General features: G+C 39.5%; 1 protein-coding gene across 5 annotated transcripts in view; it reads right to left on the bottom strand.

The window, feature by feature from the left end:
• Positions 1-26488, bottom strand: part of LOC126470603 (protein PRRC2C-like) — a 299950-nt gene that overhangs the window by 77580 nt on the left and 195882 nt on the right. For all 5 annotated transcript variants that reach the window (XM_050098556.1, XM_050098559.1, XM_050098557.1 and 2 more), the window contains 6 exons: positions 25240-25519; positions 24948-25162; positions 23315-23597; positions 22103-22364; positions 11213-11621; positions 2624-3750 (listed from right to left, as the gene is read on the bottom strand). In XM_050098556.1, the coding sequence (XP_049954513.1) occupies positions 2624-3750; positions 11213-11621; positions 22103-22364; positions 23315-23597; positions 24948-25162; positions 25240-25519 (2576 nt within the window). The remainder of the gene's footprint in view (positions 1-2623; positions 3751-11212; positions 11622-22102; positions 22365-23314; positions 23598-24947; positions 25163-25239; positions 25520-26488) is intronic.

Here is a 26488-nt window from a genome sequence, read left to right on the forward strand (position 1 = left end):
GCCAGTTTCTAGAAAAACACACTTGGCCATCATAGCTGAAGATAAAATTTTTGCTTCAAACTTTGAGAGGAAGGGAACTGTATGCACTCCCCACCCCTCCCCCAAAACTAGAAAGGTGGAGGAATTCCAAGAAAGGAAGGAGGTAGCTTAGTAATTGTAAGGAAAATGGGCTAAATGGTAAAATAATAAAAATCATTATTCTTGAATGCTGTATGGCAAAAATTCTTCTTCTTCAATGCTGTACGGCAAAGTAATTTGAGACATATAGTAGAGGAATAATTATTCAAAGAAAACAAACGCAAAAGCCATTGAGATGACACAAAGAGAAATAATCCACCTGCAACAATTTTTTGAAATAGAATGTGAAGGCTACCTTTAACTTCAAAAAATCTAATATATTAACATTCAGTATGTGAACACACAATTAAAACTGAAATTTAGCTTATCAATGGTACTGATCTTATGCTTTTAGATTAACCAGTAGAAAGAGCAATGTGAAAGTACTGCGCTTGTTCAAAATCCACCAAGCAACATGAGAGAGAGAGAGAGAGAGAGAGAGAGAGAGAGAGAGAGAGAGAGAGAGAGAGAGACTAAAAGGAAAGTTCATCTACCTCAGAAGAACCACTTTTACCAAGAAACACGAGTCAAGCAACAAAATAATTTCATAATTAATAAATTTATGTGATATCATCTTCAAATCTTTTATGTACCATGACACCATATAGACACTCATGGTTGGCACATTAGGCTTTAGTAGTAGTAGTAATAGTAGTAGTAGGGAGGGGGGGAGGGGGGAGGGGGGGAGGAGGAGGAGCAGCAATTAGTTTTACTGGAAAGAATGTTGCAGTACAGGATGTGGGTGGATAATTTCCATCTTTCCCAATGCAGACCTCCAAATATCAAATATGTCTCACTTCCTATCATATACAATTTGGGATTGTGCAGGAAAGCCTTTTGACAGTGTACAGACTCCGTAACTTCTTAATTTTAAAATATGTTGATAACATGTAAAAGGATGCCTTCCAACTATTTTGGACAAAATAGTACTCAATCTGATGAATCATTAATAGATATTTACTGTGAAAAGTAAACATTCTGACATGGTTGTATGCAAAAAAGAACTTGTTGAAATGACTACATACCATATGCACACTGGAGTCAGAGTACAATGAATTTCTCGTACAATCTGTATGTATTAACTTACAGAAGAATAATTTGTCAGTACATATGTGATGCACTTGTGGAGTTAAGTGTGTGTCCCTGGTATGTAAAGCAATAGGAATGACAGTACCAGTGAAGCCACATAGTTGAAAATCAATATGATATAATAATACCTAGGGTAATAGGTACCAAAAATGACAAGACACTGCAAATCATATTCTAAACTAATCTGTACAGCAACACACTCCAGTTGTGGACATGTAGAATGCATTTTACAGATGCAGAGTTGTTGCACGTAAGAATCTGTGCTCACTAATATCAAAATATTTGATGAGAATGGCCGTTTTATTTATTTTCTATTAGCACTTGGGATTTTGGCAACAGTAGGACCTGTTTGAAAGGAAGGGACTGAAATTATTTTGTCTAAAATGTATTAACAAAGTCAAATTGCTTAGATGACTAGTATTAATTTAGTAAATGCCCTGTCATAGATTACACACTGACCAAAACAAAAATACCTACTGTCTATCCCGTCACACTCATCATCACTTTATGAACTGCACTCTCTCTCTCTCTCTCTCTCTCTCTCTCTCTCACACACACACACACACACACACACACACAAAAGGTTGTTATTGATCTGGAACTGGAACTCTCGAGAAATCTGCCCAGTATCCGAAATTACCAATATAAAATTATAACAGTCCCATAAGTTACAGATGCTTCTATATACAATCATTAAATGCACAGTTACTTACGTGATCAGGATAGAAGTGTTAGATAAACTTTTGATATGTCTGCCTTTCATTCATATGGGTCCTGATTATTTGCGTAGATTTGTAGATGGTGCTTTTTAACATAACTAGACCTTCATATAACCAGAAACACAAAAATTATTGTTCATTTCTGTTTTGAAGAAAAAAGATACTACTATTTCTTCCCCTTCAAAATTCATCACAGACTCAGCACAGCCCACCTCACAGTCATTCTCTAAACACAAACAGCATTTTTGCAAGACAATTCTTTCTTTATCAACAAAATTAAAAAATATCAGAATACTGAACTCTGAAAACCCCATCCTCTTTCTTCCCCCAAGCTGACAAAAGCAAGTGTTCGGAAAGTGCTGGAAGCTGGGAGGGAAAGGGGGAGGGGGGGGCAGGAGGGGTGCATAGTGTCTTTAGTTCATTGTTACTGTGCCATGAAAATATTTATTACCTGATAAATATTCACCATACTTCATCTGTGTAATGGAAATTAATTATTTTTGTAAAATGTTTTGATCCCACTGTGTAATGTGTTTTCCTACACCTAAACCTGTGCTGCCCTGACCACCGTATTTCCTTCAATGGTAAACTGACAACCAAAACTAACAGAAAATTTTGATCATAAGCAACTATCTTTCCTATAAAGACAAAGTTATCTAAGCTAGTACTTGAAATAGTTTTGTAGTAATGAAACTTACTTGCATAGTTGTTAAGATCATATTTCTCCAAAGCATTTGTCTTGTCTTTTTCTACTTTTTTCTTAGCTGAATTAGGTTCATTGACTGCCTGTGCAACTATTGTACTGTTATTAACTTTATTTTCATCCACTTTGTTCACTGAATTTGGTAATTCTTTTGCTCCATACTTATTACCCACTGTTGCTGGGTTGTTAGTGATGCCACGGTTCTGTGAACGGTTGTCTTGGGATGAAGCACCCCTCTGTGCCATACCTCCCCCACTATTATCACTTGTATTTCCAACATTGCCTACAGGTTTTTCTGAAACAGGCATTCTCGCAGAATGACTTCCTCCACCTCCAGAACCACCTTTATTGTTCTTTGCCCTACGGCTCATGCTGTGTGAATCACGTGACTGAGGGTATGTATGTTTCCCATTATGAGTACCCACATTTCTTTCTCGGTCCTCTGTTTCACTGTTTTCAGAAGTGGTTTCCCAACATTCATCACCACCATCAAAATTATGCGTATTCTGGTTTGAAGGCCCTCCAAATGCCCGTTGAGATGTCCTACCTTGCCCGTGACCCCCTCCTCGACTGCCGTTGCCTCCTTTGCTTCTGCTGGAGTCTCTACGTTCACTCTCCGACTTCCGCTGCATTCGAGGAGGTATGTGCCCCGACATCTTGTTAGCACCTGGGTGATGTCTCACACCACTACCTATAATTCCAGCAGATAGTACTTGCTGCTTCTGTTTTATTTTGTCTTCATTGCTAATTATCTCACCTCCGAGATCGTCTTTGTTTATTTCATTTACAACAGGCTCCATATTTTTCTGGTTTTCTTTCGCAGTATCAGGAATAACTATTTTTGTTTCTTCAGAAGGTTGTCCAAAGGGACTTTTTGATGAAGGAGGACCATAACCATCCATACGTTTTCCCAAACTTCCACGAAACCTGAAACCACCACGTCCCCTACGTGAGGGTTCACCACGTGGGGCAAATCCTTCACGACCACTTCTAGCACTTTCATAAGTACGTTTCTCAAATCTACGAGAATCAGATGATTGAGTGACTTTCTCCCCTTCGGGTCTCCTCGTATCTCTGTTGCGTTCATCTTTTTCTGTCTTTTTTGTGTTCTGTTTGGGTGACCTGCAATTAAAAAAAAAAAAAAAAAAAAAACTTATAACAATTAAATGTGAAATTTTCCCAAACACTTTAAACAAAATGAACTAATATTTAAAAACAAAAAAAAATATTTACATTTTTACAGTACTCCAATTATAATTTTCATTTAACAGTCAGGTAATGAAGAACTGATGTCAGAACAGACTTGCAGAATAGTTGAGAGAAAAGTAAAACATCTCGAAAGATGTACCAATTATTAGTAAAACAAATGATAAATTTGAATATCTGATTCTGTAGAAGGAATTTTTATATATGATATTTGCAGAGCAAAGCCACTGAATAATTATTTATGAGCTACTTAAAAAACATTATTTCAGTTATAATGGGGAGAGAGTAAGAACAAATAATTCACAAAGAGATGGACTGGGGTATCAGCTTTGGTAAGAGCTAAAGGAGAAAACTGTGTTGATGATGAAACTTCCTGGCAGATTAAAACTGTGTGCCCGACCGAGACTCGAACTCGGGACCCGGGCACACAGTTTTAATCTGCCAGGAAGTTTCATATCAGCGCACACTCCGCTGCAGAGGGAAAATCTCATTCTGTGTTGATGATGTTCCCCATTCTGGGTAGAATGTCATTCTTGAGTACCTGTAATCAGTAATGTGAAGACAACTATCGTAATTACATAATTTACCTATTGATATATAACATCAACTGTGGAAAATAGGAGAAAGAGTCATGCCATATTTTATGTCCATAAATGTTTCCTTCTAAAACATAGGTATAAAACTATTGTACAATAATTTACACTGCACTTTTGCTGCACATGAAGAAAAACAACATTTCCAGTCCCTACTGGAGAAAGTATAGCATCAGCAAGGTACTGCAGTTACATGGTGTTTTGTTTAAGAAAAAAAAGGGGGTGTGAAATTTGTTGTAATTAGTTCCACATGCTTGATTGAAGATGCAATAAGTTTTTATATGAAGCACAGTGTGACTAACTGACCCATCATGAACATCTGCAACTACTGATTAAATATCATGAAAAATACAAAGGTATTCACAGAGTTTCACACATCAATAATAATTAACAATGATGCTGAAGTGAAAACAGTAGAAATATGCAGGTACTAAAACACCAATTACCTCAATGGCAACAGCTATTTTGTGATATTAAGAAAAATAAACCTCAGATCACTGTGATTTTCCCACCTCAATACCTAATGTTACTAACGTAAGCTTGTGTAATGTGTTCAAATCTAGATGTAGTTCGTTCGATTCCTTGAGTGCGAATCGCAAAATAATGGAGGAGAGTGTCACAGGATTTGGGCTGGACATTATTAAAAGAAAGGCATTTTTTGTTGCAATGGAATCTTCTCACGAAATTCCGATCACCAACTTTCTCCTCCGAATGCGAAAATATTTTGTTGACACTGACCTACATAGGGAGGAAGGATCACCATGATAAAATAAGGTAAATCAGAGCTTGTACAGAAAGATATAGGTGTTCGTTCTTTCCACGCACTATATGAGATTGGAAAATAGAGAATCGTGAAGGTGGTTCGATGAACCCTCTGCCAGGCACTTAAATGTGATTTGCAGAGTATCCATGTAGATGTAGATGGGAGGAGAACAACAGTTTCCTGGCCACTATTTGGCCAACAAGGAGAGGTGAGACAGTAGCTTCAAGATACGAATCATCAGACTTATATGCCAATGTTGCACGTAAAATTGCAAACCTCTCTACATTGTCTCACGTAGTAAAACAGCTTGTCACATTTGACGATGATGAATAGCCCAGGGGCTATTCGAGACAAACGAGCTTTGTGCCTGTGTATGGCTTTACCCTTTCATTGTCACCACCACCGCCACCACGGCATTACACACGAACTCCACTCATTGCAGTCCAGACACCTGATATACAGTTAATTCCAGTGGAATCAAATAGAAAGGCTTTCAGCAGTCCGCAATCCATACCAGCAAATAAATAAATAAATTGTAAAGCTGAATGAAGTGAAAGTAATGGAACTAGCTATACTATGGATATGTGAAAGATTCATCAACTTTGGTTTCAAGCTGGCAAGGTCCAATAGCTATCTTCATATTTAAAAATATAAAAATTTTCTTGATTGCACATTTATACAATAATGACCAGTTACAACTGCTCCAGCAATCATCTTCGAATTTAAAGTCAACACAAGAGAGTACTGTTCATAAAAAGCTGTGTCTGCTTACAATATGTACTGCATAAAAAGAAAAGAAAGTGACAGAACATACCACTAAAAATGTTTACAGTAACTAATTACATGCAGTATGAACACACACTGAGTAATGAAAACAACCGTGTGTTCTATGATGCAAGAATTTAAGATAGAGACAAATGTACATCTGCTGCTGGACACAACGGTGTGCACAGTAACATGATTAAATATGTTGCATAAGAACAAAATTTGCAAGGAAAAAAAATTTTGGCAGTATTAAAAGTATTACATATATGCAAATATCGAATGCATATTCTAATGAGCAGGTTGCCATTTGATAACGGAAAGATACCCATCAGTAAAGTCAAGGAGACAGCAAGACTGCTTCCTTGTGTACCATCTACACTAGTCCACAATACATCAGCAACTGATAACAAGAAGTCAGAGGGTGCCTGAAAAAAAGCAACCCACACTTGGTGCACTCTTTGGCCTCTTGAAACTTGCATTTTCTTTGTTAAATTATTTTGTAATTTACTGATGTGCACCTCTTAATTATCAAGTGGCAGCCTGCTCATTAGAAAATACCTTTTGTCTTCTCATATATTCTCCCAACATTTTAGTAGTATCACTTGTGGAATTCTTTTACTACACTCAGTTATACTGCAAACATTCTTTTTCTAGAGTATTTTGTTTAATTTTGTTTTCACATTAGAAAAATAAGATGATACTGTGAGAAGAATCTGACCAAATACTGAAAGACATGAGTGGAAATAAGGCCCCTGGCATAGATGACATTCCAGTGAGAACCCTGGGGAGCCAGCCATGGCCAAAATATTTCACCTAGTGTCCAAGATAGACAAGACAGCAGAACTACTTTTGGATTTTAAGAAGAATGAAATACAGTATAGCCCCGCTTCATACCCGGAATTAACGTTTTCCCGCCATTTATGACATTTTTATTGGTCCCGTCAAGTTTCCTATACCCACAATATTAATTTGCACTTGATTTTGCATCAACATATTTATAATTTTCCCGCAATTTATGCATTACAAAGAAATGTTTGTGGAGAAAATATGATACTGGCAAAATGTTCCATCCAGTAGTGTTTACAAATATTATGTGGTTAAGTTTCTTGACACCAGGCCACTCTATTCAGCGGACTTGAACGGGTAAACAAGTAAAAATTTTAACAATTCATGCCGTATCTCCCGCTGCTACCCAGCTCTACGTGGCGTGGTGGCTATTGGGAGTATATAACTAGGTTCGTTCGAATGAAGATATCATGACCAATCACAACCATTTCCAAACTGTCTCTACTGCACAAATGCAGTTTCGTGAGTCTTGTGATCATCGTGACACCTTTGTCGAACCATATTTGGCGTGTTTCGGCATATGGCAACGTGGAGCGCTAGTTGACACAGTCATTCACTTTGTGTTGTTCAAATGTTTTTAGTGTAAACACAGTGCCAGTTATGTATTGTATTCATGCTGAGCAAAATGTGTTTCGAGAATTTATTCTCGTTGTCAAGTTAAGTATTTACGTATGTATTTCTTTTTTATGTTACACAAACAAACAATGTGAGTGATAGTTTGCGTGTGTCTGTGGTTTTCTACATAACTGATGAGGCACAGTGCCTGATAACCTCAAAAAGATGCAGAGTAACACACATTCAAACACCATACAAAATACTTATTTACATAATTGCACTTGGCAACGAGAAAAAAATTCTTGAAACGTGTCGTACTAAGCATGAAAAAATACGTAACTAGTGCAGTATCTTATTATTTAAATAATGAATGACAGCTGCACGCTTTCCAAAAACACTGATTATGACAATTGAAATTAAGTCAAACGTTTCCACTTTGCAGATAGTTATCAATCCCAGTTACATCAGTGGTTTTTATTAGCTAATAGACCTTTATTAGACAGTAAAAAATTCACTGACAAGTCTTTTGATGCCTGTTATGTACATGCATCATACATAAAGTGCAAGGCGGTATCCTACACATAACTTTTACAGCTTAAAACATTATTTCCCACATTTTACATTTTCCCGCATTTTACACTATTTTTCTGAAGTCCCTTGAAAAGTGTAAAAGCGGGGTTTCATTGTAATTCGATTTCTGAAGAAGGCAGGTGTCGACAGGTGTGAATGTTACCTAACCACTAGATCAATTATGGCTGCAAAATAGTGACACAAATTATTTGCAGAAGAATGAAAAAACTTGCAGAAGCTGTCCTCAGGGAACATTAGTTTGGATCCTGAAGAAATTCAGGAACATACAATATGAAATTGAGACGAAAACTTACCCTACAAGACCGGCTGAAGAAAGGCAGACTTACATTTATAGCATTCACAGAAATAAAAATTTTTGAAAATGTTAAATGGACCACATTCTCCGATATTTTGAAGGTAACAGGCGTAGCATACAGGTGAAAGTTATTTACACTTTCAACAGGAACAAGACTGCAGTTATAGAAGTCACACAGAAACGAAAGGGAAGTCATAGTTCAGAAGCGAGACAGACAGGTTTGTAGTCTATCGCTGATGTTATGCAATCTGCACATTGAGCACAAGAAGAAATTTGGAAAGGGTATTAAAGGCCATGGAGAAGAAATGAGGCACTGAGAACCACAAGGGCCCAAAACAAGAACACAAAGTTTTGAGAAAAATAAATATCTGTGAAAATCTAATTCATAGACAAACCAGCTGTCTTAAAGGTCTGGCCTCCTATTTTTAACCCAGTATCAACATCCCATACTTCCTAAGAAAAGATAATGTACCTATTTATGTCACAAAATATTAACTAATATTTAAGATTAATAATAAATATAGTGTTAATTCACAATATTTACTTATATAGGCTAGTGAGAATAGCGTATTTTGACAGTTGGAAAGTTTTTAATTAACGGTAAACTCGAATATGAACATAAAAGAATAAATACTACTACTACTACTACTACTACTACTACTACACAATACACACACACACACACACACACACACACACACACACACACACACAAAATTATGACCTATTCCAACACTTCATAGTAACTGTTATTTTCATTACGCAAATTCTGTGGCTTGGGGTTCAGATAGAACTGAAAGTATAAGTGCTACTACTATGTTCATGATGTGGACACTAAATTATGTTGGCAACACTAGATAACAATCGATCAGAGCAACAATATTAGGCTTTCTGCTTTAAACACACATGGAAATGAATATTGGAGGAGTCTGTGAAAGACATTTTTGTGAACGTTCATATATACAATGTGGGCCAGCATACACAAAGCTGATTCACTATAAGATTCATAGATGTCAGGAGCAATCTCAAAATTCATGACAGTGTGCTTTAGGCCCTTATGATTCTCTTAAATAAAAACTTTCAGGTTTGCCAATGACACTGTAATTCTATCAGACAGAAAAGGGTTTGAAAGAACTGTTGAACAGAACAGATAGTGTCTTGAAAAATGAAACAAGACGAATATCAACATAATCAAAATGAGAGTAATGGACTGTGATGTAATTCAAACAGGCAATGCTGAGGGAATCAGATTAAGAAATGGGAAATTAAAAGTAGTAGGTAAGTTTTGTTATTTGAGTAGTAAAATAACTGATGATGGGCAAAGAAGAGAGGATACAAAATGCAAACTGGCAATAGCAAGAAAAACATTTCTGAATCACAGAAATTTGTTAACATCCAATATCAATTTAAGTGTTAGGAAGTCCTTTCTAAAGGGTTTTGTCTGGAGTGTAACCTTGTACTGAAGTAAAATGTGGACAATATGCAGTTCAGACAAGAAGCAAAAAGAATATTTTGAGATGTGATATCACAGAAGAATGCTGAATATTAGATATGTAGATCACATAACCAACTATGAGATACTGAATCAAACTGGGGAGAACAGAAGTTCATGGCATAACTTACCTAAAAGAAGCGATCGGAGTGCAAGTTGCATTCTAAGACATAAGAGAATTTTCAATTTGGTATTGGAGGGAAGAAGGGGGGGACGACACAACAGCATTGGGTAGGCCAAGGCTTGAGTACAATGAACAGGTTCAAATAGATGTAGGTTGTGGTAGTTTTACAGATAGTATAAGTTTGCCTAGGATAGACAAACATGGAGAACTACCTAGAACCAGTCGTCGGAAAGAAGACTATTACATCAACGGTGACAACAAATTGAATGAAGTAACTATGCAAACTGCTGCGCCCTTTAGCAGATGTGAATTGTCTTAAACAGTAACATCACCATAGAACACACAGTAGTTTTAAAGACTCTGTACAACGTTTGTACTACACGTGACGAGTTACTGTAAATATATTTTATGCGTATGTTCTTTGTCAATTTCTGTTCTTGATATACAGTATATATTTTAAGCAGTTATGGTTTGCTCTGAGCACTATGGGAGTCAACTGCTGTGGTCATCAGTCCCATAGAACTTAGAACTACTTAAACCTAACCAACCTAAGGGCATCACACACATCCATGTCCGAGGCAAGACTCGAACCTGCGACCGTAGCGGTCACGCAGTTCCAGACTGTGGTGCCTATAACCCCTCGGCCACTCCGGCCGGCAGAACCTTTTATAAAACAAAATTTTTGTTTATTTTAGGTCTCGAGATGATTGCTTCAGCAATCAAAACTGTTCATCATTTCGTAAATGTGCACTCAAGACAATTTTATATTGAAAATTAAGATTTCGTACTCCACATATTTTATCATGTAAAGTCTCACAAAACTTGAAGTAGTCTGACCATAACCAGACAACAGAGGCAGAAGCCCATAGTGGACACAGTTTGTAAGACAAATAACTGATGAAGCATCACTGAAAAGCAATTATGTTCTAGTGTGGTAAGAAAGAATGTCTTCAAGAATGGAGAGAGGAACTTTACACATAGAAAATCAATACTATGAAATCTTCTGCTCTTTGGAAGAAATATAAACAACTGAAGCTAATATTTCTTTAAACATAATATCAACAATAGCATCGTATAGAAGTGCGAACAATATACCAGGATACGCTATAGAAGCTCTTACAGCTATTACTACTTACAGCTATAGAAGCTCTTACAGCTATTACTACTTACAGCTATTTGACTACATTAAAAACTCAGCAGTTAAGTGACTGCTGAAAATATTGTAGTTTTCTACCTCTGTTACAATTTCTTCTACACCTTTTTTTATGCAAGACTTAAAGCTTTAGTCTACATTACATATTTGATCATCACTGATACCACAGTATCGTAAATACAATATTTAAAACATTCATACCGAGGAGTACGCCGATTATCTTTCTCCACTCTTCTAGGTGGTGCACCAATGGCACGTCCTACGTCTTCTTTTCCAGATTCTGTTGAGGCAGAAACTTCATCTCCTGAAATCTCTTCCGATTCAGTCCACTCGTCACGTAAATTATGAACGTTCCTATTTGATCCACCCCAACGATTCACTCTCGAGTCTCGCTGTTGACCCCAGCCACCTCCACGATACACTGCGTAGCCACTGTGTCTACCTCGAGGCTGCTCTTGACGTGTGTGGCTTCGGTTTCTTTGTTCCTTCTCAGTCTTCAGTTCAGAAGAGGATGGGCTTTCCTCCATTCGCTTCACATCCCTACTGGATGCATCACTTTCAATTGATTTATTTTCTTTTGCCTTGGTTACACTCTCATCCAATGGAGCTTCTGCAACAGCAATAAAAAACAAGTCAGTGTATGGATCAATCAACATTAACCTTAAGTTGATCTTCTGTGTTCCTTTTAAAATATGCTTTAGAAATTAATACGTTTCGTAATGGTTTGACAGAGGAAACACTGAGAAACTTTACTGCAATTATCTAATGATGAATTGACAAGCAGTTCGCTACATTCAGAACACTTCATTGGATTATCCATGGGTAAGATAGGAATTGGTTATAGTAGTCTTTGATGAATCATTGGTGTTGTCACATAGCATGATTTAGGAACTCACAAAAATGTGAAACTAGTGGTTTTCACTGTAATTATGGAGCTTCCAGTATTTTACTGCTGTATTTACAGGTGAAATGATGTCACGCATACAAAACATTACACAGAACTCTTATTAACACAGAAGTAACAATAAAATTTGCTTTCTACATTTCTGACTTCAGCAATGATTAGAATAATTCAGTATTCTCTTGATGTACAGCAAAACAAGTTAAGGTAGAATAAAGAACATCCGTAAAACACTTTATTGCTAGTTGCACACAAGGAAAGCATATTCAACAACTAACTCAGTATATAAGGAGGAAGAGGAGAATAGTGTTTAATGTCCCACCGCCAATGACAACATCAGAGAAGAAGCACGAGCTTGGATTAGGGAAGGATGGAGAAGGAAAGCAGCCACTTCCTTTCGAAGGAACCATCCCAGCATTTGTCTTAAGGGATTTAGGGAACTCACATAAAATCTAAATCTGCATCTACATGGCCAGATGCAGGTTTGAACAGTTATCGTCCCAAATGCAAGTCCCGTGTGCTAACTACTACGCTATCCTGCTCAGTCATCATATTATATATTAGAGGCTAACAAGTGAAATGAAGGAAGGAAACACAATAACAAAGGACGTAAAAGAAAATGAGTTGTAGAGAGCAGAATTTTTTGGACAGAGTTACAGTCAATGAGAAACAAAACAATATTCCTAAGAAACATGGTTACCTTCATGTAAAATGAATGTTTGTCAATAATAGGAGCAATAATTCTTCCTCTGTACTCACCCTCGCATCTAAACATCTGAGGATACTCTGAATATTTTCTGTGGTCTTCCAAGCATTTATACTGAAATCTTATTATCTTAAAACACCCAAGAGTCTTAACTCTCCAGTTATTAATGTTGGCAAATTTACATTTCCATGAGTATTACAACACTCCAACGGCATACCCATTCCGATAGCCATGCATTAACATGACCACTTCTGGGTTCAAAAATGGTTCAAATGGCTCTCAGCACTATGTGACTTAACTTCTGAGGTCATCAGTCGCCTAGAACTTAGAACTAATTAAACCTAACTAACCTAAGGACATCACACACATCCATGCCCGAGGCAGGATTCGAACCTGCGACCGTAGCGGCCGCTCAGCTCCAGACTGTGGCGCCTAGAACCGCACGGTCACTACGGCCGGCCCACTTCTGGGGCAGGGAGGTATAATGGCCAAGGACTAATTACACTAGTCAACAGCCATTCTGCATCTGGGATGTGATACATCAACTAGTATGTATTTTGGTGTGTAGAATCTGAATATACCTTTCAAAATGTTCTAGCACATACCATTTTTGAGTTTTTAAAGGTTTTTTTTTTATTTTTCATATTCAGTATTTCGCTTTTTGCTGTTGTTCTCTTTTGATGTTTACTTGTTGACAAAAATATTGTGTCTACTGAGGTCGAAGTAGAGTGTGATTGTGAAGTTATCTGCACACGTTTAACAGGGCTACGAGAAATAAAGTTAATTGTTAGGTGTTATTACCGGCCACCAGGTTCCACCGTGACAGTTCTAGAATCATTCAAAGGGGGTCTACACTCTGTATCGCAGAAGTACCCGGATCATGCTATATTAGTCGGAGGCGAATTCTACCTACCTACTATAGACTGGAATGTCTATGGATTCATTACAGGTGGTACAGACAAGCTGTCGTGTGAATTACTTTTTAAAACATTATCCGAAAACTGTATTGAGCAGCTAAATCAACAGCCAACACCTAATGGAAATATTTTAGATCTGATAGCCACGAACAGATCAGACCTCATCGACGGTGTCAGTGCTGAGCCAGGGATTAGTGATTATGATGTTGTTATTACGACTATGGTTACGAAAGTTAAAAAGTCGGTCAAGAAGGCTAAGGGAGTATTCTTACTAGAAAGAGCAGATAAGCAGTTGTTAGTATCCCACTTAGTAAATGAATTGACTTCATTTACCTCCGGTACGATGGACGTGGAAGAATTATGAGCAAATTTTAAACACATTGTAAATCACGAATTGGAGAAGTATGTGCTGAAAAAGTGGGTTACGGACGGAACACCCCACCATGGTTTAACAGCACAATTCGGAGAATGCTCAGGAAGCAAAGACAGTTGTACTCGTGGTACAAGAAAGATCGGGAGAATGAGGACAGGCAAAAGTTAGTAGAGATTAGCACTACTGTAAAAAGAGCGATGCGTGAAGCATACAACCACTACCATCGTCATACCTTAGCAAAAGATCTTGCTGAAAACCCAAGGAAATTCTGGTCTTACATAAAATCGGTAAGCGGGTCGAAGGCTTCCATCCAGTCACTCACTAATCAGTCTGGCCTGGCAACGGAAGACAGCAAAACGAAAGATGAAATTTTAAATTTAACATTTGATAAATCTTTCACGCAGGAGGCTCGTACAAACATACCAACTTTTGAGTCTCTTACAGTTTCCCATATGGAGGACAGTGATAGACATCCCTGGGGTTGTGAAGCAGCTGAATGGGTTGAAAATAAATAAATTGCCAGGTCCTGATGGGATTCCAATTCAGTTTTACAGAGAGTACTCTACTGCATTGGCTCCTTAGCTTGCATTTATCGTGAATCTCTTGCCCAATGTAAAGTTCCGAGCGAGTGGAAAAAAGCGCAGGTGACGCCTGTATATAAGTAGGGTAGAAGGACAGATCCTCAAAATTACAGAGCAAAATCCTTAACCTCGGTTTGTTGCAGGATTCTCAAACATATTCCTAGTTCGAATATAATGCATATCCTTGAGACAGAGAAGTTGCTGTCTATGCATCAGCACGGCTTTAGAAAGCACCACTCCTGCGAAACGCAACTCGCCCTTTTTTCACATGATATCTTGCGAACCATGGATGAAGGGTATCAGATCATATTCCTTGACCTCAGGAAAGAGTTTGACTCGGTGCCCCACTGCAGGCTCCTAACTAAGGTACGAGCATATGGGATTGGTTCCCAAATATGTAAGTGGCTCGAAGGCTTTGTAAGGAATAGAACCCAGTACGTTGTCCTCGATGGTGAGTGTTCATCGGAGGTGAGGGTATCATCTGGAGTGCCCCAGGGAAGTGTGGTAGGTCCACTGTTGTTTTCTATCTACATAAATGATCTTTTGGATAGGGTGGATAGCAATGTGCAGCTGTTTGCTGATGATAAATGTGGTGTACAGGAAGGTGTCGTCGTTGAGTGACTGTAGGAGGATACGAGATGATTTGGACAGGATTTGTGATTGGTGTAAAGAATGGCAGCTAACTCTAAATACAGATAAATGTAAATTAATGCAGATGAATAGGAAAAAGAATCCCATAATGTTTGAATACTCCATTAGTAGTGTAGCGCTTGACACAGTCACGTCGATTAAATATTTGGGCGTAACATTGCAGAGCGATATGACGTGGGACAAGCATGTAATGGCAGTTGTGGGGAAGGTGGATAGTCGTCTTCGGTTCATTGGTAGAATTTTGGGAAGATGTGGTTCATCTGTAAAGGAGGCCGCTTATAAAACACTAATACGACTTATTCTTGAGTACTGCTCAAGCGTAATTCAGAGGTGGGCTGATAGATTTGTTACTGGTAGGTTTGATCATCACGCGAGTGTTACGGAAATGCTTCAGGAACTCGGGTGGGAGTCTCTGGAGGAAAGGAGGCATTCTTTTCGTGAATAGCTACTGAGGAAATTTAGAGAACCAGCATTTGAGGCTGACTGCAGTACAATTTCACTGCCGCCAACTTACATTTTGCGGAAAGACCACAAAGATAAGAGAGATTAGGGCTTGTACAGAGGCATATAGGCAGCCATTTTTCCCCTCTTTCTGTTTGGGAGTGGAACAGGGAGAGAAGATGCTAGTTGTGGTACGAGGTACCCTCTGCCACACACCGTATGGTGGATTGCGGAGTATGTATGTAGATGTAGATGTTTGTTTTTGATTTGCAGAGCAAAGCTAGAAGATTTACAAATCAACAGTAAATGGTTGGTATGGTAATCCAGTGATGTGAAAGGTATCCTCAGTGAGCATTTCCGATGGAAGATAGTGCAAACTTTACAACTAGGTGTACAACATAAGCCACAGGAGTGGCGACTATTTATTGACTCCAGTAAAACCAGCTTGAAAGCAGTATTACTGCGTAATGGCAATGCATTTCCATCAATACCTTTGGCTTATGCAGTAGACATTAAAGACACTTATGAAATCATGGCTTTGCTGCTAGAGGCAATCAAATGTAAGCATCATGAATGGCAGCTTTGCTGTAATTTAAAAGTTGTTGCACTCCTTACAGGTTTACAGGCTGGATTCATGAAATACTGCTGCTTTTTGTGCCTTTGGGGCAGCCGTGACACCAAGAACCACTATACAGTCAAGGAATGGCCTATAAGGAAGTCGTATGTTCCTGTAAACATAAATGTGAACAATACCCCATTGGTTGAGCCTGATAAAATCATTTTGTCTCCCCTTCATATCAAGTTGGGGCTTATCAAGAACTTTGTAAAAAGTCTGGATAAAGAAGGTGAGGCCTTCAATCACTTAAAAGAAAAGTTTCCCAAATTAAGTGACGCAAAGCTGAAAGAGGGCATATTTGTTGGACCACAAATAAGAAAATTTCTGAAAGAGCCAACCTTTGGTACCAAAATCACATATCCAATTAGCTGCTTAGTCTTCTGGCTTTTTGGGTAACAGAAATAACAAAAAAACTATGTTACCATTGTGAATGATCTATTGGACAACTATAAGAACATGATGTGTAGAACGTCACTTGAAATTCACTTTTTACATTCTCACCTTGATTTCTTCCCGGAAAATTTGGAAGTGATGAGCATGGTGAACACTTTCACCAAGACATTCTTTCATGGAACACCGTTACCAAGGCCACTGGAACCCTTCGATGATGGGTGACTACTGCTGGGGTCTTGTTAGGGAGAGTGAAGAAACGGCAACAAAAGAAGAGCTCCGTCGTCGCATTTTTCAAAAACCAAAGACGATTACAGGTGAAAATATCTTCTGAACTAATTTGGACCTTTTATTGGCCGCATGCCCAAATATACATACAAAATAGTATTGATCGAAGCAGACGAAATGAATTAAAATTTGTGCTAGGGATGAGGACTCCAACCCGGGTTTTATTGCTTGCTAGGCAGAAATTATAAAAAGTATTGATTTCAAACATTCTGAATGTGTATTTCTGTTTGACTTAATTGTGTCAATATTCGCTATTACCATTTTTTAATCTACTGTGTATCTAGGAAATGTGACATCATAAAGAAACTGATTTTACCAGTGTATTTAGCACCCCAAAACTAGGTAAATCCACCCATTTACAAACCAGATGCAGAAAAAAAAATGCTTGAATTTGTTAACTTGTGTTAGTGATGAGGGGTCAGTGCGTGTGCCAGTCTGAATGTGGTTTTTAGGCGATTTCCCCACATCCCGTTAGGTGAATACCAGGCAGGTTCTCATGTTTCCACCTCAGATACATGCTACGCAAGCATTTAGAACACTTTCTCAAACTAGCAAGCAGAATTTACTCTATATTCAAACAGACTGGGTACACTCTTTCTGTCCTGGGGGTGAACAGGAGACTAATGGCCTTGGCTGTTTGCCGGCTGGTGTGGCCGAGCGGTTCTTGGCGCTTCAGTCTGGAACCGCGCGACCGCTATGGACGCAGGTTCGAATCCTGCCTTGGGCATGGATGTGTGTCATGTCCTTAGGTTAGTTAGGTTTAAGTAGTTCTAAGTTCTAGGGGACTGATTACCTCAGATGTCCCATAGTGCTCAGAGCCATTTGAACCTTGGCTGTTTGTCTCCTTAAACCCTCACTCAGCAACAATGGTGTTACTCATTATTTGCTTTCTATTTATCTGACATGTTTACCAGACCTCCAAAATTTCTGACACTGTCACAGCCAAACAATACAAATACCTCATTCCAGCTTCTTTATCTGAAGTGAGATTGCAAAAGGAAATTTTTGACTCTTAAACTAAGCATAGAGAAATAAGTATCAACATTCAAGAACTAATTTTATGTGCAGGCACAAAAAATGGAACTGTAAGTTTAAAATCTAAAAGCATTTAAGAGGAGGCAAACTGTCCCAACTTTACACTCCACTAAGGGAAAACAACTACTTCCTTCCTTGAGAGTCTAAAGTGTGTCCACCTTCTACCACTTCACATCAAGTATTTTGGCATGCCACTGCCATGTTACATTATATACACCAGACAGAAAGAGGAGACAAAGAAAAATATAGCTGCTTTGAACTATGAAGTGAAGAAGTTATAATGGGACTTGGGGCAAGTGATGGAGCACTAGGGTGGTAATCAGATCATAGTGGAGTAAGTGAAGTGCTGGTCCGTCATGTCGAGTGGACCAATACCTCTTCTGTGTCACAGCCTTCGTTTGACGAAACCAGGCCAGTCACCAGGAAGAACTGCAGCTGACCTGCTGCTGGCTACAACAGCCAGTCATTGCCTCTCTTCCTGATAATTCAGTGGAACACTAAAATGCCTTGACTGCTGCAGTCAGTGGGCAGCATCATCATTTAAGTACAACCGAAGCAGCCAGTCAGCATTTGGCCAGATGGGAAGTATGCGACAGCCAGTCTGTGTCGACCAGTCTTTGCTGTTACTATGGTGACACTTGGCCACAGGGAAGGGACCCTGCCTCTGTGCCAAGCCCTGGCAGCCAACACTTTGCCAGCCAGCCACCCACCCCTGCTCTTTGGCTGACTCTTGGCACCATGCCACTGGGACCTGCTGCAAAGTCCAAGACATTGCTGCCTTGCCCCGCACCATGCTACACCTGGACCCATGTGGGCCTTGGTTGTTGCCATCATGTCAGCGGGCCTAGTCAGCATTCCACTGCGTGCTCAGCTTGGGTCCCTGAGAACTTTGGCCCTTGCTAGGCCTGTCGCAACACTGCCAAAACATTCCATTAAGATGGAAACATACTCTAATGAGTGTAAAAGCTGGCTGGATTATTTGAAGACTTGTTTGCATTCATCCTGATGCCTGTCCACAGCCACTTCTGACCAGGTTCATGGTGCAGTTAAGTTCAATGAATTAATAAAGAAACTATTTTAACCCCTCCTTCACCTGCACCCCTTTCATACTGGGTGTCAATAAGGACTACTGAAGATGAAGATGTACAACCAGAAGACAGTAGCCAGTTCCATGGCTGCTTAGCAGCACCTTTCCAAAAGGGGAAGGGGCTAGGATGGATGGATGGATGGATGGCAGAGTGCTGAAGGATCATCTGGGATGCAAAATATGTGAGTAGCAGCTTTAAGTTTAACATTCACTCACTGGACTCCCTACATCCTTGGGTTTGACCTCACTCTACTTTCCCATAATGTCAAGTTTAGAGACCACTTATGTGTTCATTAAGGGATCCAGGGCAGAGCTGTTAACTCCACTACTATGCACACACTGCAAACTACCTGTGCACTGAGTCACGTCCTGTATACTGACTATATCAACAGAAAGGGTACTATGACAGCCAGTGCCAAGACTGTATCTGATTCAGGTGTCAAACTTTAAGTTCCCTGAAAACTTCAATAATTTCTTGAGGAGAGACTAGAATAGGCACAAGGTTCTTATTGTAAATAATGAATGTATAGAGTACATGTCTTAGTATGAGTAAGGATGATACGAGTAACACACATATTAGTAATTTAAGAGAGGCATCACATAGGATTTAAGGTCATAGCTAGGTCAAGAATACTGGGAACTGAATCAGAGAAAATGTGACCCCACAGAGAAAACAGTTAACCAATATGACTTCGTTCATTAAGGTGGGTTTAAGCCATGGTACAATGCTGAGAATAAAGAGCCGCAACAGCGTTGCTTGGTTAGGTTTTACTGTCTTCACATCATCCGGCAGTGTCTCAAACTCCAAAAGTGCCCAGATACCACACAGATGTGAGATGGTTGTTAGACCATTATTTAAACCACTCCAGGTCCCTCGAGAAGCAATGCTCATGATAGCAGGAGATCTTCAGACAATTAGCGACCCAGCAAAGGAAGTGTCATACCAGAAAAGTCTATCAGATGCTGGAAGATATGTGGAAGTAGAGGAATTACAGGGAATCTTTTTCATTGTACAACACACTGATATAGTACTTGTAGTTGTGGAAGAATTAAGGACAACTGTTGGATTATTGTGCAGCACATGGTGCTCATACAGTGCCTGTAGCTGGAATAATTGAAGGATTACTGTTCAGCATAGGTTGGGCTGGTCAGAAATATCTGAGAGCCCTTTGAAGTGTGGCCACTGGCAAAAATTGCACAGGGCAAGAGGAATTAATAAAGAATCAACAAAGAACAATAGGTTAAGGAAGTTCAGATTGATTCCCCAGTCATGAAGTCTTGAAACTGTGACCAAACCGAGGTTACTATTACAAAAAAAACTATTCCAAATTGTTAAGATGTAAGAAAATGAAGCAAAAGGACAGTGCACAAACCACAGAGTATACAGAGCTCAAATCACTTTGTTAGCATATGTCAGTTTCGTCCACTATAGATTAAGTAAGAGTTTAACCCACATTACATATATTTCCCTTGTTAGTCTTTAATGGCAGTAAGCTGTTATTGTAAACCTGTAGATGATGATATAGGAAGGAGCAAATAAGAGCAGATAGGATTATAGTGCTAAGAAGCCACCCTGACACCTGATCCCTCCCACATAGTGGAACCAAAAGCTGCTCACTAATGACAACATTTGACAAAATACAAAGTCAACCAGGAACAAAGACCTCTGTGCAGTGTGAAGAGCTGTGTAGTGTGAAGAGCTATGAAGAGTGAAGTGCTACTGAAGTAACGTGAAGGGTAATAACTGTAAATAAACCACTGTATGTTTCAGGATAAGCCAAGGGCAGATTTTTTCCACAGAAGGGAGGAACTGTAATGGGAAGAAGTGACACTGGAACTTGGAGCCAGCAATGGAGTGCCACAACATTGATCAGTCACCCAAGCACCATGCAGCAATCCTTGTGCTGGGTGGACCAATGCCTCTTCCATGTGATGAAACCAGCCAGTCACCAGGAAGAACTACAGCCAACCCAGTGATAGTTACAACAGCTCGTCCTTGCCTCATTTCCAGATAATTTTGTGTGACACACAAATGCTGTGGCTGCCAAAACAGAGTCAGTGGGGAGCAGTAGCATATAATTTAAGCCTACCCAAACATGGTCATGAGCATTCGAACTGCTGGCAGTTATGTGACATTGAGCCCATTCTGCTCAGCACTGTGCCAATGAAGCAGGCGCATCTACCACTGTTAGGACATCTACCATGGCCTGCCACCTACGCATTTGGGCACCATGATAGCACTGCACTTTGCTGCTACACCAGTTGTGCAGCCATCCCTGGTACACCAAGAGAAGACATCTATGCACTGGACACCAGCATGACACAGCCTGACACCCTCATGTCAACCATCATTGCATCTCCAACCAGAGAATCCTGCAACACATCAACAGGGGTGTGGAGACAGCAGCCAGGAGTTATAACACTAGGAAACACCACGATATTCATCTCACTGTCATTGTTAATTACAGCTCAAAGGCAATGACTGTAACAAAGCTGCAATAAATTAGTTAACCAGGGTCTGAAGGAAAATGTAAAAGGAAGGTCAAAGCATGTGAAATGAAGTTTTTGAGAAATCTGACAGAGGTAACAAGAATAAAAAAAGATGAGAAATCAACGTGTTAGGACACTGCAAGAGAAGATCGAGGCAAAGAAGGTTGAAAATGGGGGCATGTGAAGAGAATGGATGAAATGAGATGCCTCAGAAGATGCACAAGATGAATATCGAGGGCAAGAGGTCAATGGACATCTGGCTACAAGGAGTAGAAAAACGCATCTAGAAGAGAGGGGAAGGCTGGGTCAGTGTAGCAACTGAGAGGTGGTAGAAGGAGTGAAGAAGATGGAAGGCTTGTGTTCCAAGCAGACCCTATGAGTGGCAAGAAACTGTACACGATGACAAGAAACAACCACCATCTGCAACCCCACCTTTCATGAAACATGGATGTCTTCTCTTATCATACTCTTAAGACACTAGCTAATTAAAATGCACAATTAATTCAAACCAATACAACATAAATCTCCTATTCAGCCAACACCACAACTATCATTGGTCTACTGAAATTCTACCAGGAACTCTAATTAGGAGACTGCACCAGTGTGGCAACAAACCTTTAATTTTCACAGAATCAGTATCATGTTTTTCGTTTTCAGAATGGCTCTCGTTCATAATATTTGAAGCAGAAATTTGAGAATTTTCGGCTGTAGGCGATGCCTCATTCCATATTTTGCTCTGCTCTGGAGCCTTTTCTGGCACTGATACTACAGTTTCACCTTCTGTTGAGGAAGGTTCTAAATTATTTGGCTGAATCTTCTGCCATGGACCTCCTGTATCCACAGATTTGGACTCATTGTTTTTTTCTGATTCTATTGCCTGTAAGAAGTGTGAAAGCTTATGAAATATTTGTAACATAATATTGATAAATCAAATAAAAATAACTCTGTACAATATAGAATTAAGCCACAAATACCTAATGTGGCACACAACTGACATAATGAGTGCCAAGACTAAGTTCAAATGCCCCACATTGCAATGATGCTGACTTTTAAAAAATCTGTTATTTGGTCTTGATATTAATATTTTTACTTTTTCTGCCAAAATTTCTGTGTGTCCAAATATATACATTTAAATGGTCTTACGTAAGTGATATGGTACTTTATATCTACAACTAATTTCTTCAGTAATTAACAAAATTTATATACTTATCTAAATCCAAATGAGCCAAGTGTGCAACTGTCAAAAGCAAAACAAGATAAAACTCATCCAAGCTGTATGCATAATTTTCAAAGTATCCAAAACATTAAAATTTTTCTTGTATTGATTAATAAGACAATACTTCAAATGAAAATATTTTTGAAAAAAACTAGTATATATTTATAGTCTTAAGGCTGACTACACAATTATAGGAAAATCCAACATTTGTTTACATGTATGAGCAGTTTAAAAACACTTTTCAGAAACTTTTGTGGGGCCAGTAAATGCTGGGATGGTTTCTCCCTCCCACAAATTGAATCGAAATTTAAAAATTAATAGTGTTATTGATTCTCACTTTGTTTATCTCTTACCCTGCAAAATCTTGCTATGCAGTTTGCTTTACAGTTCCTGAAAACAATCCTTTTCTTTTAAGCATACTTGTACAATGACTACAGCAAATGTTCCATTGTTTATCAATTACTATCCAGATGTGTTGCAGGCACAGCATGAAAGGACGAGAACACAATGTGTCTAGTTAAAAGCACACCTCTAGCACCAGACAGTACAAAATAAGCACTAAATTCAGCACAGATTTTTTACATTTAAAAGCCATCTGGTGTAAGTCATACCTGCCCCTCCTTCATTTCTTGCTTTATTTCTTCTGCAGGTACTGGGGTTTGATTGGACAAAGATCGCATTAGCTGTGTCAGTGTGCCCCTTTTCTGGTCATTGCGAAGCTCTGAGGCTTCTAACTTCTCTTTTGTAATTGGCCCAGGTGCATGACGTACAGATTCTCTCCGGTCCTCCCTGTGGTTATCTAATTTCTTTTCACTCTTCAATTCAGCAGACTGCACTTCTGTCGAATCCACCCATGTAAAATCACGGGACTGTTTATCACCAGCATGCGAAGCTCTGGAATTCAGAATGGTTAGCAACTCAATGTATTACCACAAGATACTAGAACAGTACATATTTAGGTTTTATTCACAGTCCAGTCACAACAAAGTGAGCACTGCCTATGTTCGATGCCAGTGTGCAATAAACACACACGGACAGAAGCTGGTAGCACTAGGAGTGGTGGATGCGTGAAGTGTCTTGGGGAAGAGAGAGGGTGGGGGGAGGAACAGTGCAGTCATTGTCATAATAGGAAAAGGTGACAATTTACCCTACTCCTGAAAGGACGTCATCATTGGCTTTCAGGCCAAGGGTGAAAGCACTTCCAAAATGGCTACAAGTGTTCACTTGCCACTGTGGTTAAAGTATACCACGTGCATGGCTAAATGGCACTATGCAAAGCCAGCACTGAGGCAACTGTGGTGCACCATGGTCTGTAGATGACAGGTAAAAAACTGCAGAGATGACTAAGGGCCGGAATTTGTACGACAATACTGCAACTGGATGTTCACTGAGTGGCGGCAGGTGGCCTTCTCAGATGAATCGGGTATTATGACCCACTGGATAGATGGCCGTTGGTGTGTATGGTGTGATATGCCTTGAAGCAAATACCCTGCAACAGTTATGCCCTGGGGATTTCTTTTGTGGCATTCCTTGGGTGATCTTGTTAGTCTATAGGGCACAATGGACCAACACAGGTATGCAACAATTTTTGGGGACTATGTCCACCTACCCCTACACGTCATTTGTTTTTACTCAGCACAATGGCACCTACCAGTAGAGCAATGTAATGTATCACACAGCTTGCAGTGTATGTGCGCAATTCGAAGAGCACCAGGCTGAGTTTACCGCACTTCCCTCGCCACCAAATTCCCAGGATTCAAACCACATCAAGAATCTGTGGGACCAACTTGATTGGGCTGTTCGTACTATGGATCCTCAACCGAGAAACCTAGCACAGCTGGCCATGGCACTGGAGTCAACTGGAGTTGACTCTCTTCCTGCAGTCAGTGCTGCAAAAGGTGTTATTTGTTATTCTAGCTTTTGACAGGTGATCACTTTAATGTGACTGGTTGGTTGTTTTTGGGAAGGAGACCAGACAGCGAGGTCATCGGTCTCATCGGATTAGGGAAGGATGGAGAAGGAAGTCGGCCGTGCCCTTTGAAAGGAACCATCCCGACATTTGCCTGGAGCGATTTAGGGAAGTCACGGAAAACCTAAATCAGGATGACCAAACGCGGGATTGAACCATCGTCCTCCTGAATGCGAGTCCAGTGTCTAACCACTGCGCCATCTCGCTCGGTTAATGTGACTGGACAGTGTATAAAAATGACATCATAGACATTGCAGAAATAGCGCATTTGTTACCTGACAAGATCCTTCTCTTCCCTAACACTGTCCCTCGAAGATCGAGATTCACAGCTGCCAGCTCTTCGGGCTGCAACATCTTGTTCTTTCTCACACCAGTCTTTGTTATCCCCTTCTTGAGATTTCTTCCAGTCTTTGTTGTCGTGCCAGTCATCAGTTTGTTTGACGGGTGGACAAACTGAATTTTTTTCCATAACTGAAACTCCAGAAGGCTGCTGCAAAATAATTTATTATATCAGCCACATGTAAAAGCACACAAAAATTATTTTTTTCTGCTACACAACACACTCACATGTCTGTCCACAACATCACATTTAGTATCCAGTTCTCTCGATTCCTCGGGAAGCCTAACATCCCTCTCCTTTTCCCTCATTTCTCTCACAAGATTACCATCTCTATGCTCTTTAGGAGCTTCAGGTTGATCACACTTCCTCTCATAGTCCTGCCCTTTTTCATATTCTAGAGAACTACACCTATACGTTCTCTGGTATTCTGGCGCTGCATCAAAGTAATTTCCCGTCATTTTTCTGGAGCCATTTTCAGAGTATGGTCTGTAGTCCCTGGACCTGAACCTGAAAACAAATAATAAAACTTAAGTGAAAATAGTTCATGAACAATGCAGTTCTATTGTAGTCTCAAACGTGAAATAAATGGTAATTGTGAGTCAGAGAGAAGTGAAAAATATCATTTTATACACAAAATTCAAACTTCGTTTGGACCTACTTTGATAATTTGACATACAGGCTGTTTACAGAGGAAAAAGGTATCAGATATGAACTGATTTCGGTACAGTCTCTGAAGGGCATGATAGCATGTCAAACACACACGAACACGGAGTAAAAGCAATAAACATATGTGTGGGAAGATGCCAGTTGGGTGATATGTGACACTTACAGCCAACTAAATCAGCCTCGATAAAGTGAAGTTTGAGATGACACTCTTAATCCCTCCCTGTGGAAATCCGAGTACTTACTTGCACAATTGACGGTTTCCATGAAGTTTCAGGATTACAGCCAGACAACCTCAACTTCTAGCCGCAATATTTCTGCTCACAACCATTCAGCCATCTTCAGGTGGGTGTTTTAACACTGGAGGTTGCTAGTTCACATCACTAACTTCATATCAAAAAATTCACACAGAGATACATACGCAAAGGCAGCCACTACAAGAGGGGCCTCGGTAGAGCTTCACTTTCTCTTCAAATACTACTCCATTTATGACGCACAGGGGTATGTAAATGGTGATACTACATGTGCGCTTGCGAGTTAAAATTCAGATGTCAAATTAATAAAATTAACTGTCACTAGGTATGTCAATAGTCATAAAATGTTTCTTTTCTGTAAATATTAAAGAAATCACTGGATCCCACACCTCATCAAGTTGAAAGCCTCTGTGTGTGCTGTAATTTATGTAATATTTTCCTCACGATTCCTATGTGAGCAATATGTAGGAGGTCGTAGCATATTCCTATAGTCATCATTTAAAGTTGGTTCTTGAAACTTTGTGAGTAGCCTTCTCAGGATAGTTTATATCTACCTTCA

The sequence above is a fragment of the Schistocerca serialis genome, chromosome 3, assembly GCF_023864345.2.
Source record: "Schistocerca serialis cubense isolate TAMUIC-IGC-003099 chromosome 3, iqSchSeri2.2, whole genome shotgun sequence".
Lineage (NCBI taxonomy): Eukaryota > Metazoa > Arthropoda > Insecta > Orthoptera > Acrididae > Schistocerca > Schistocerca serialis.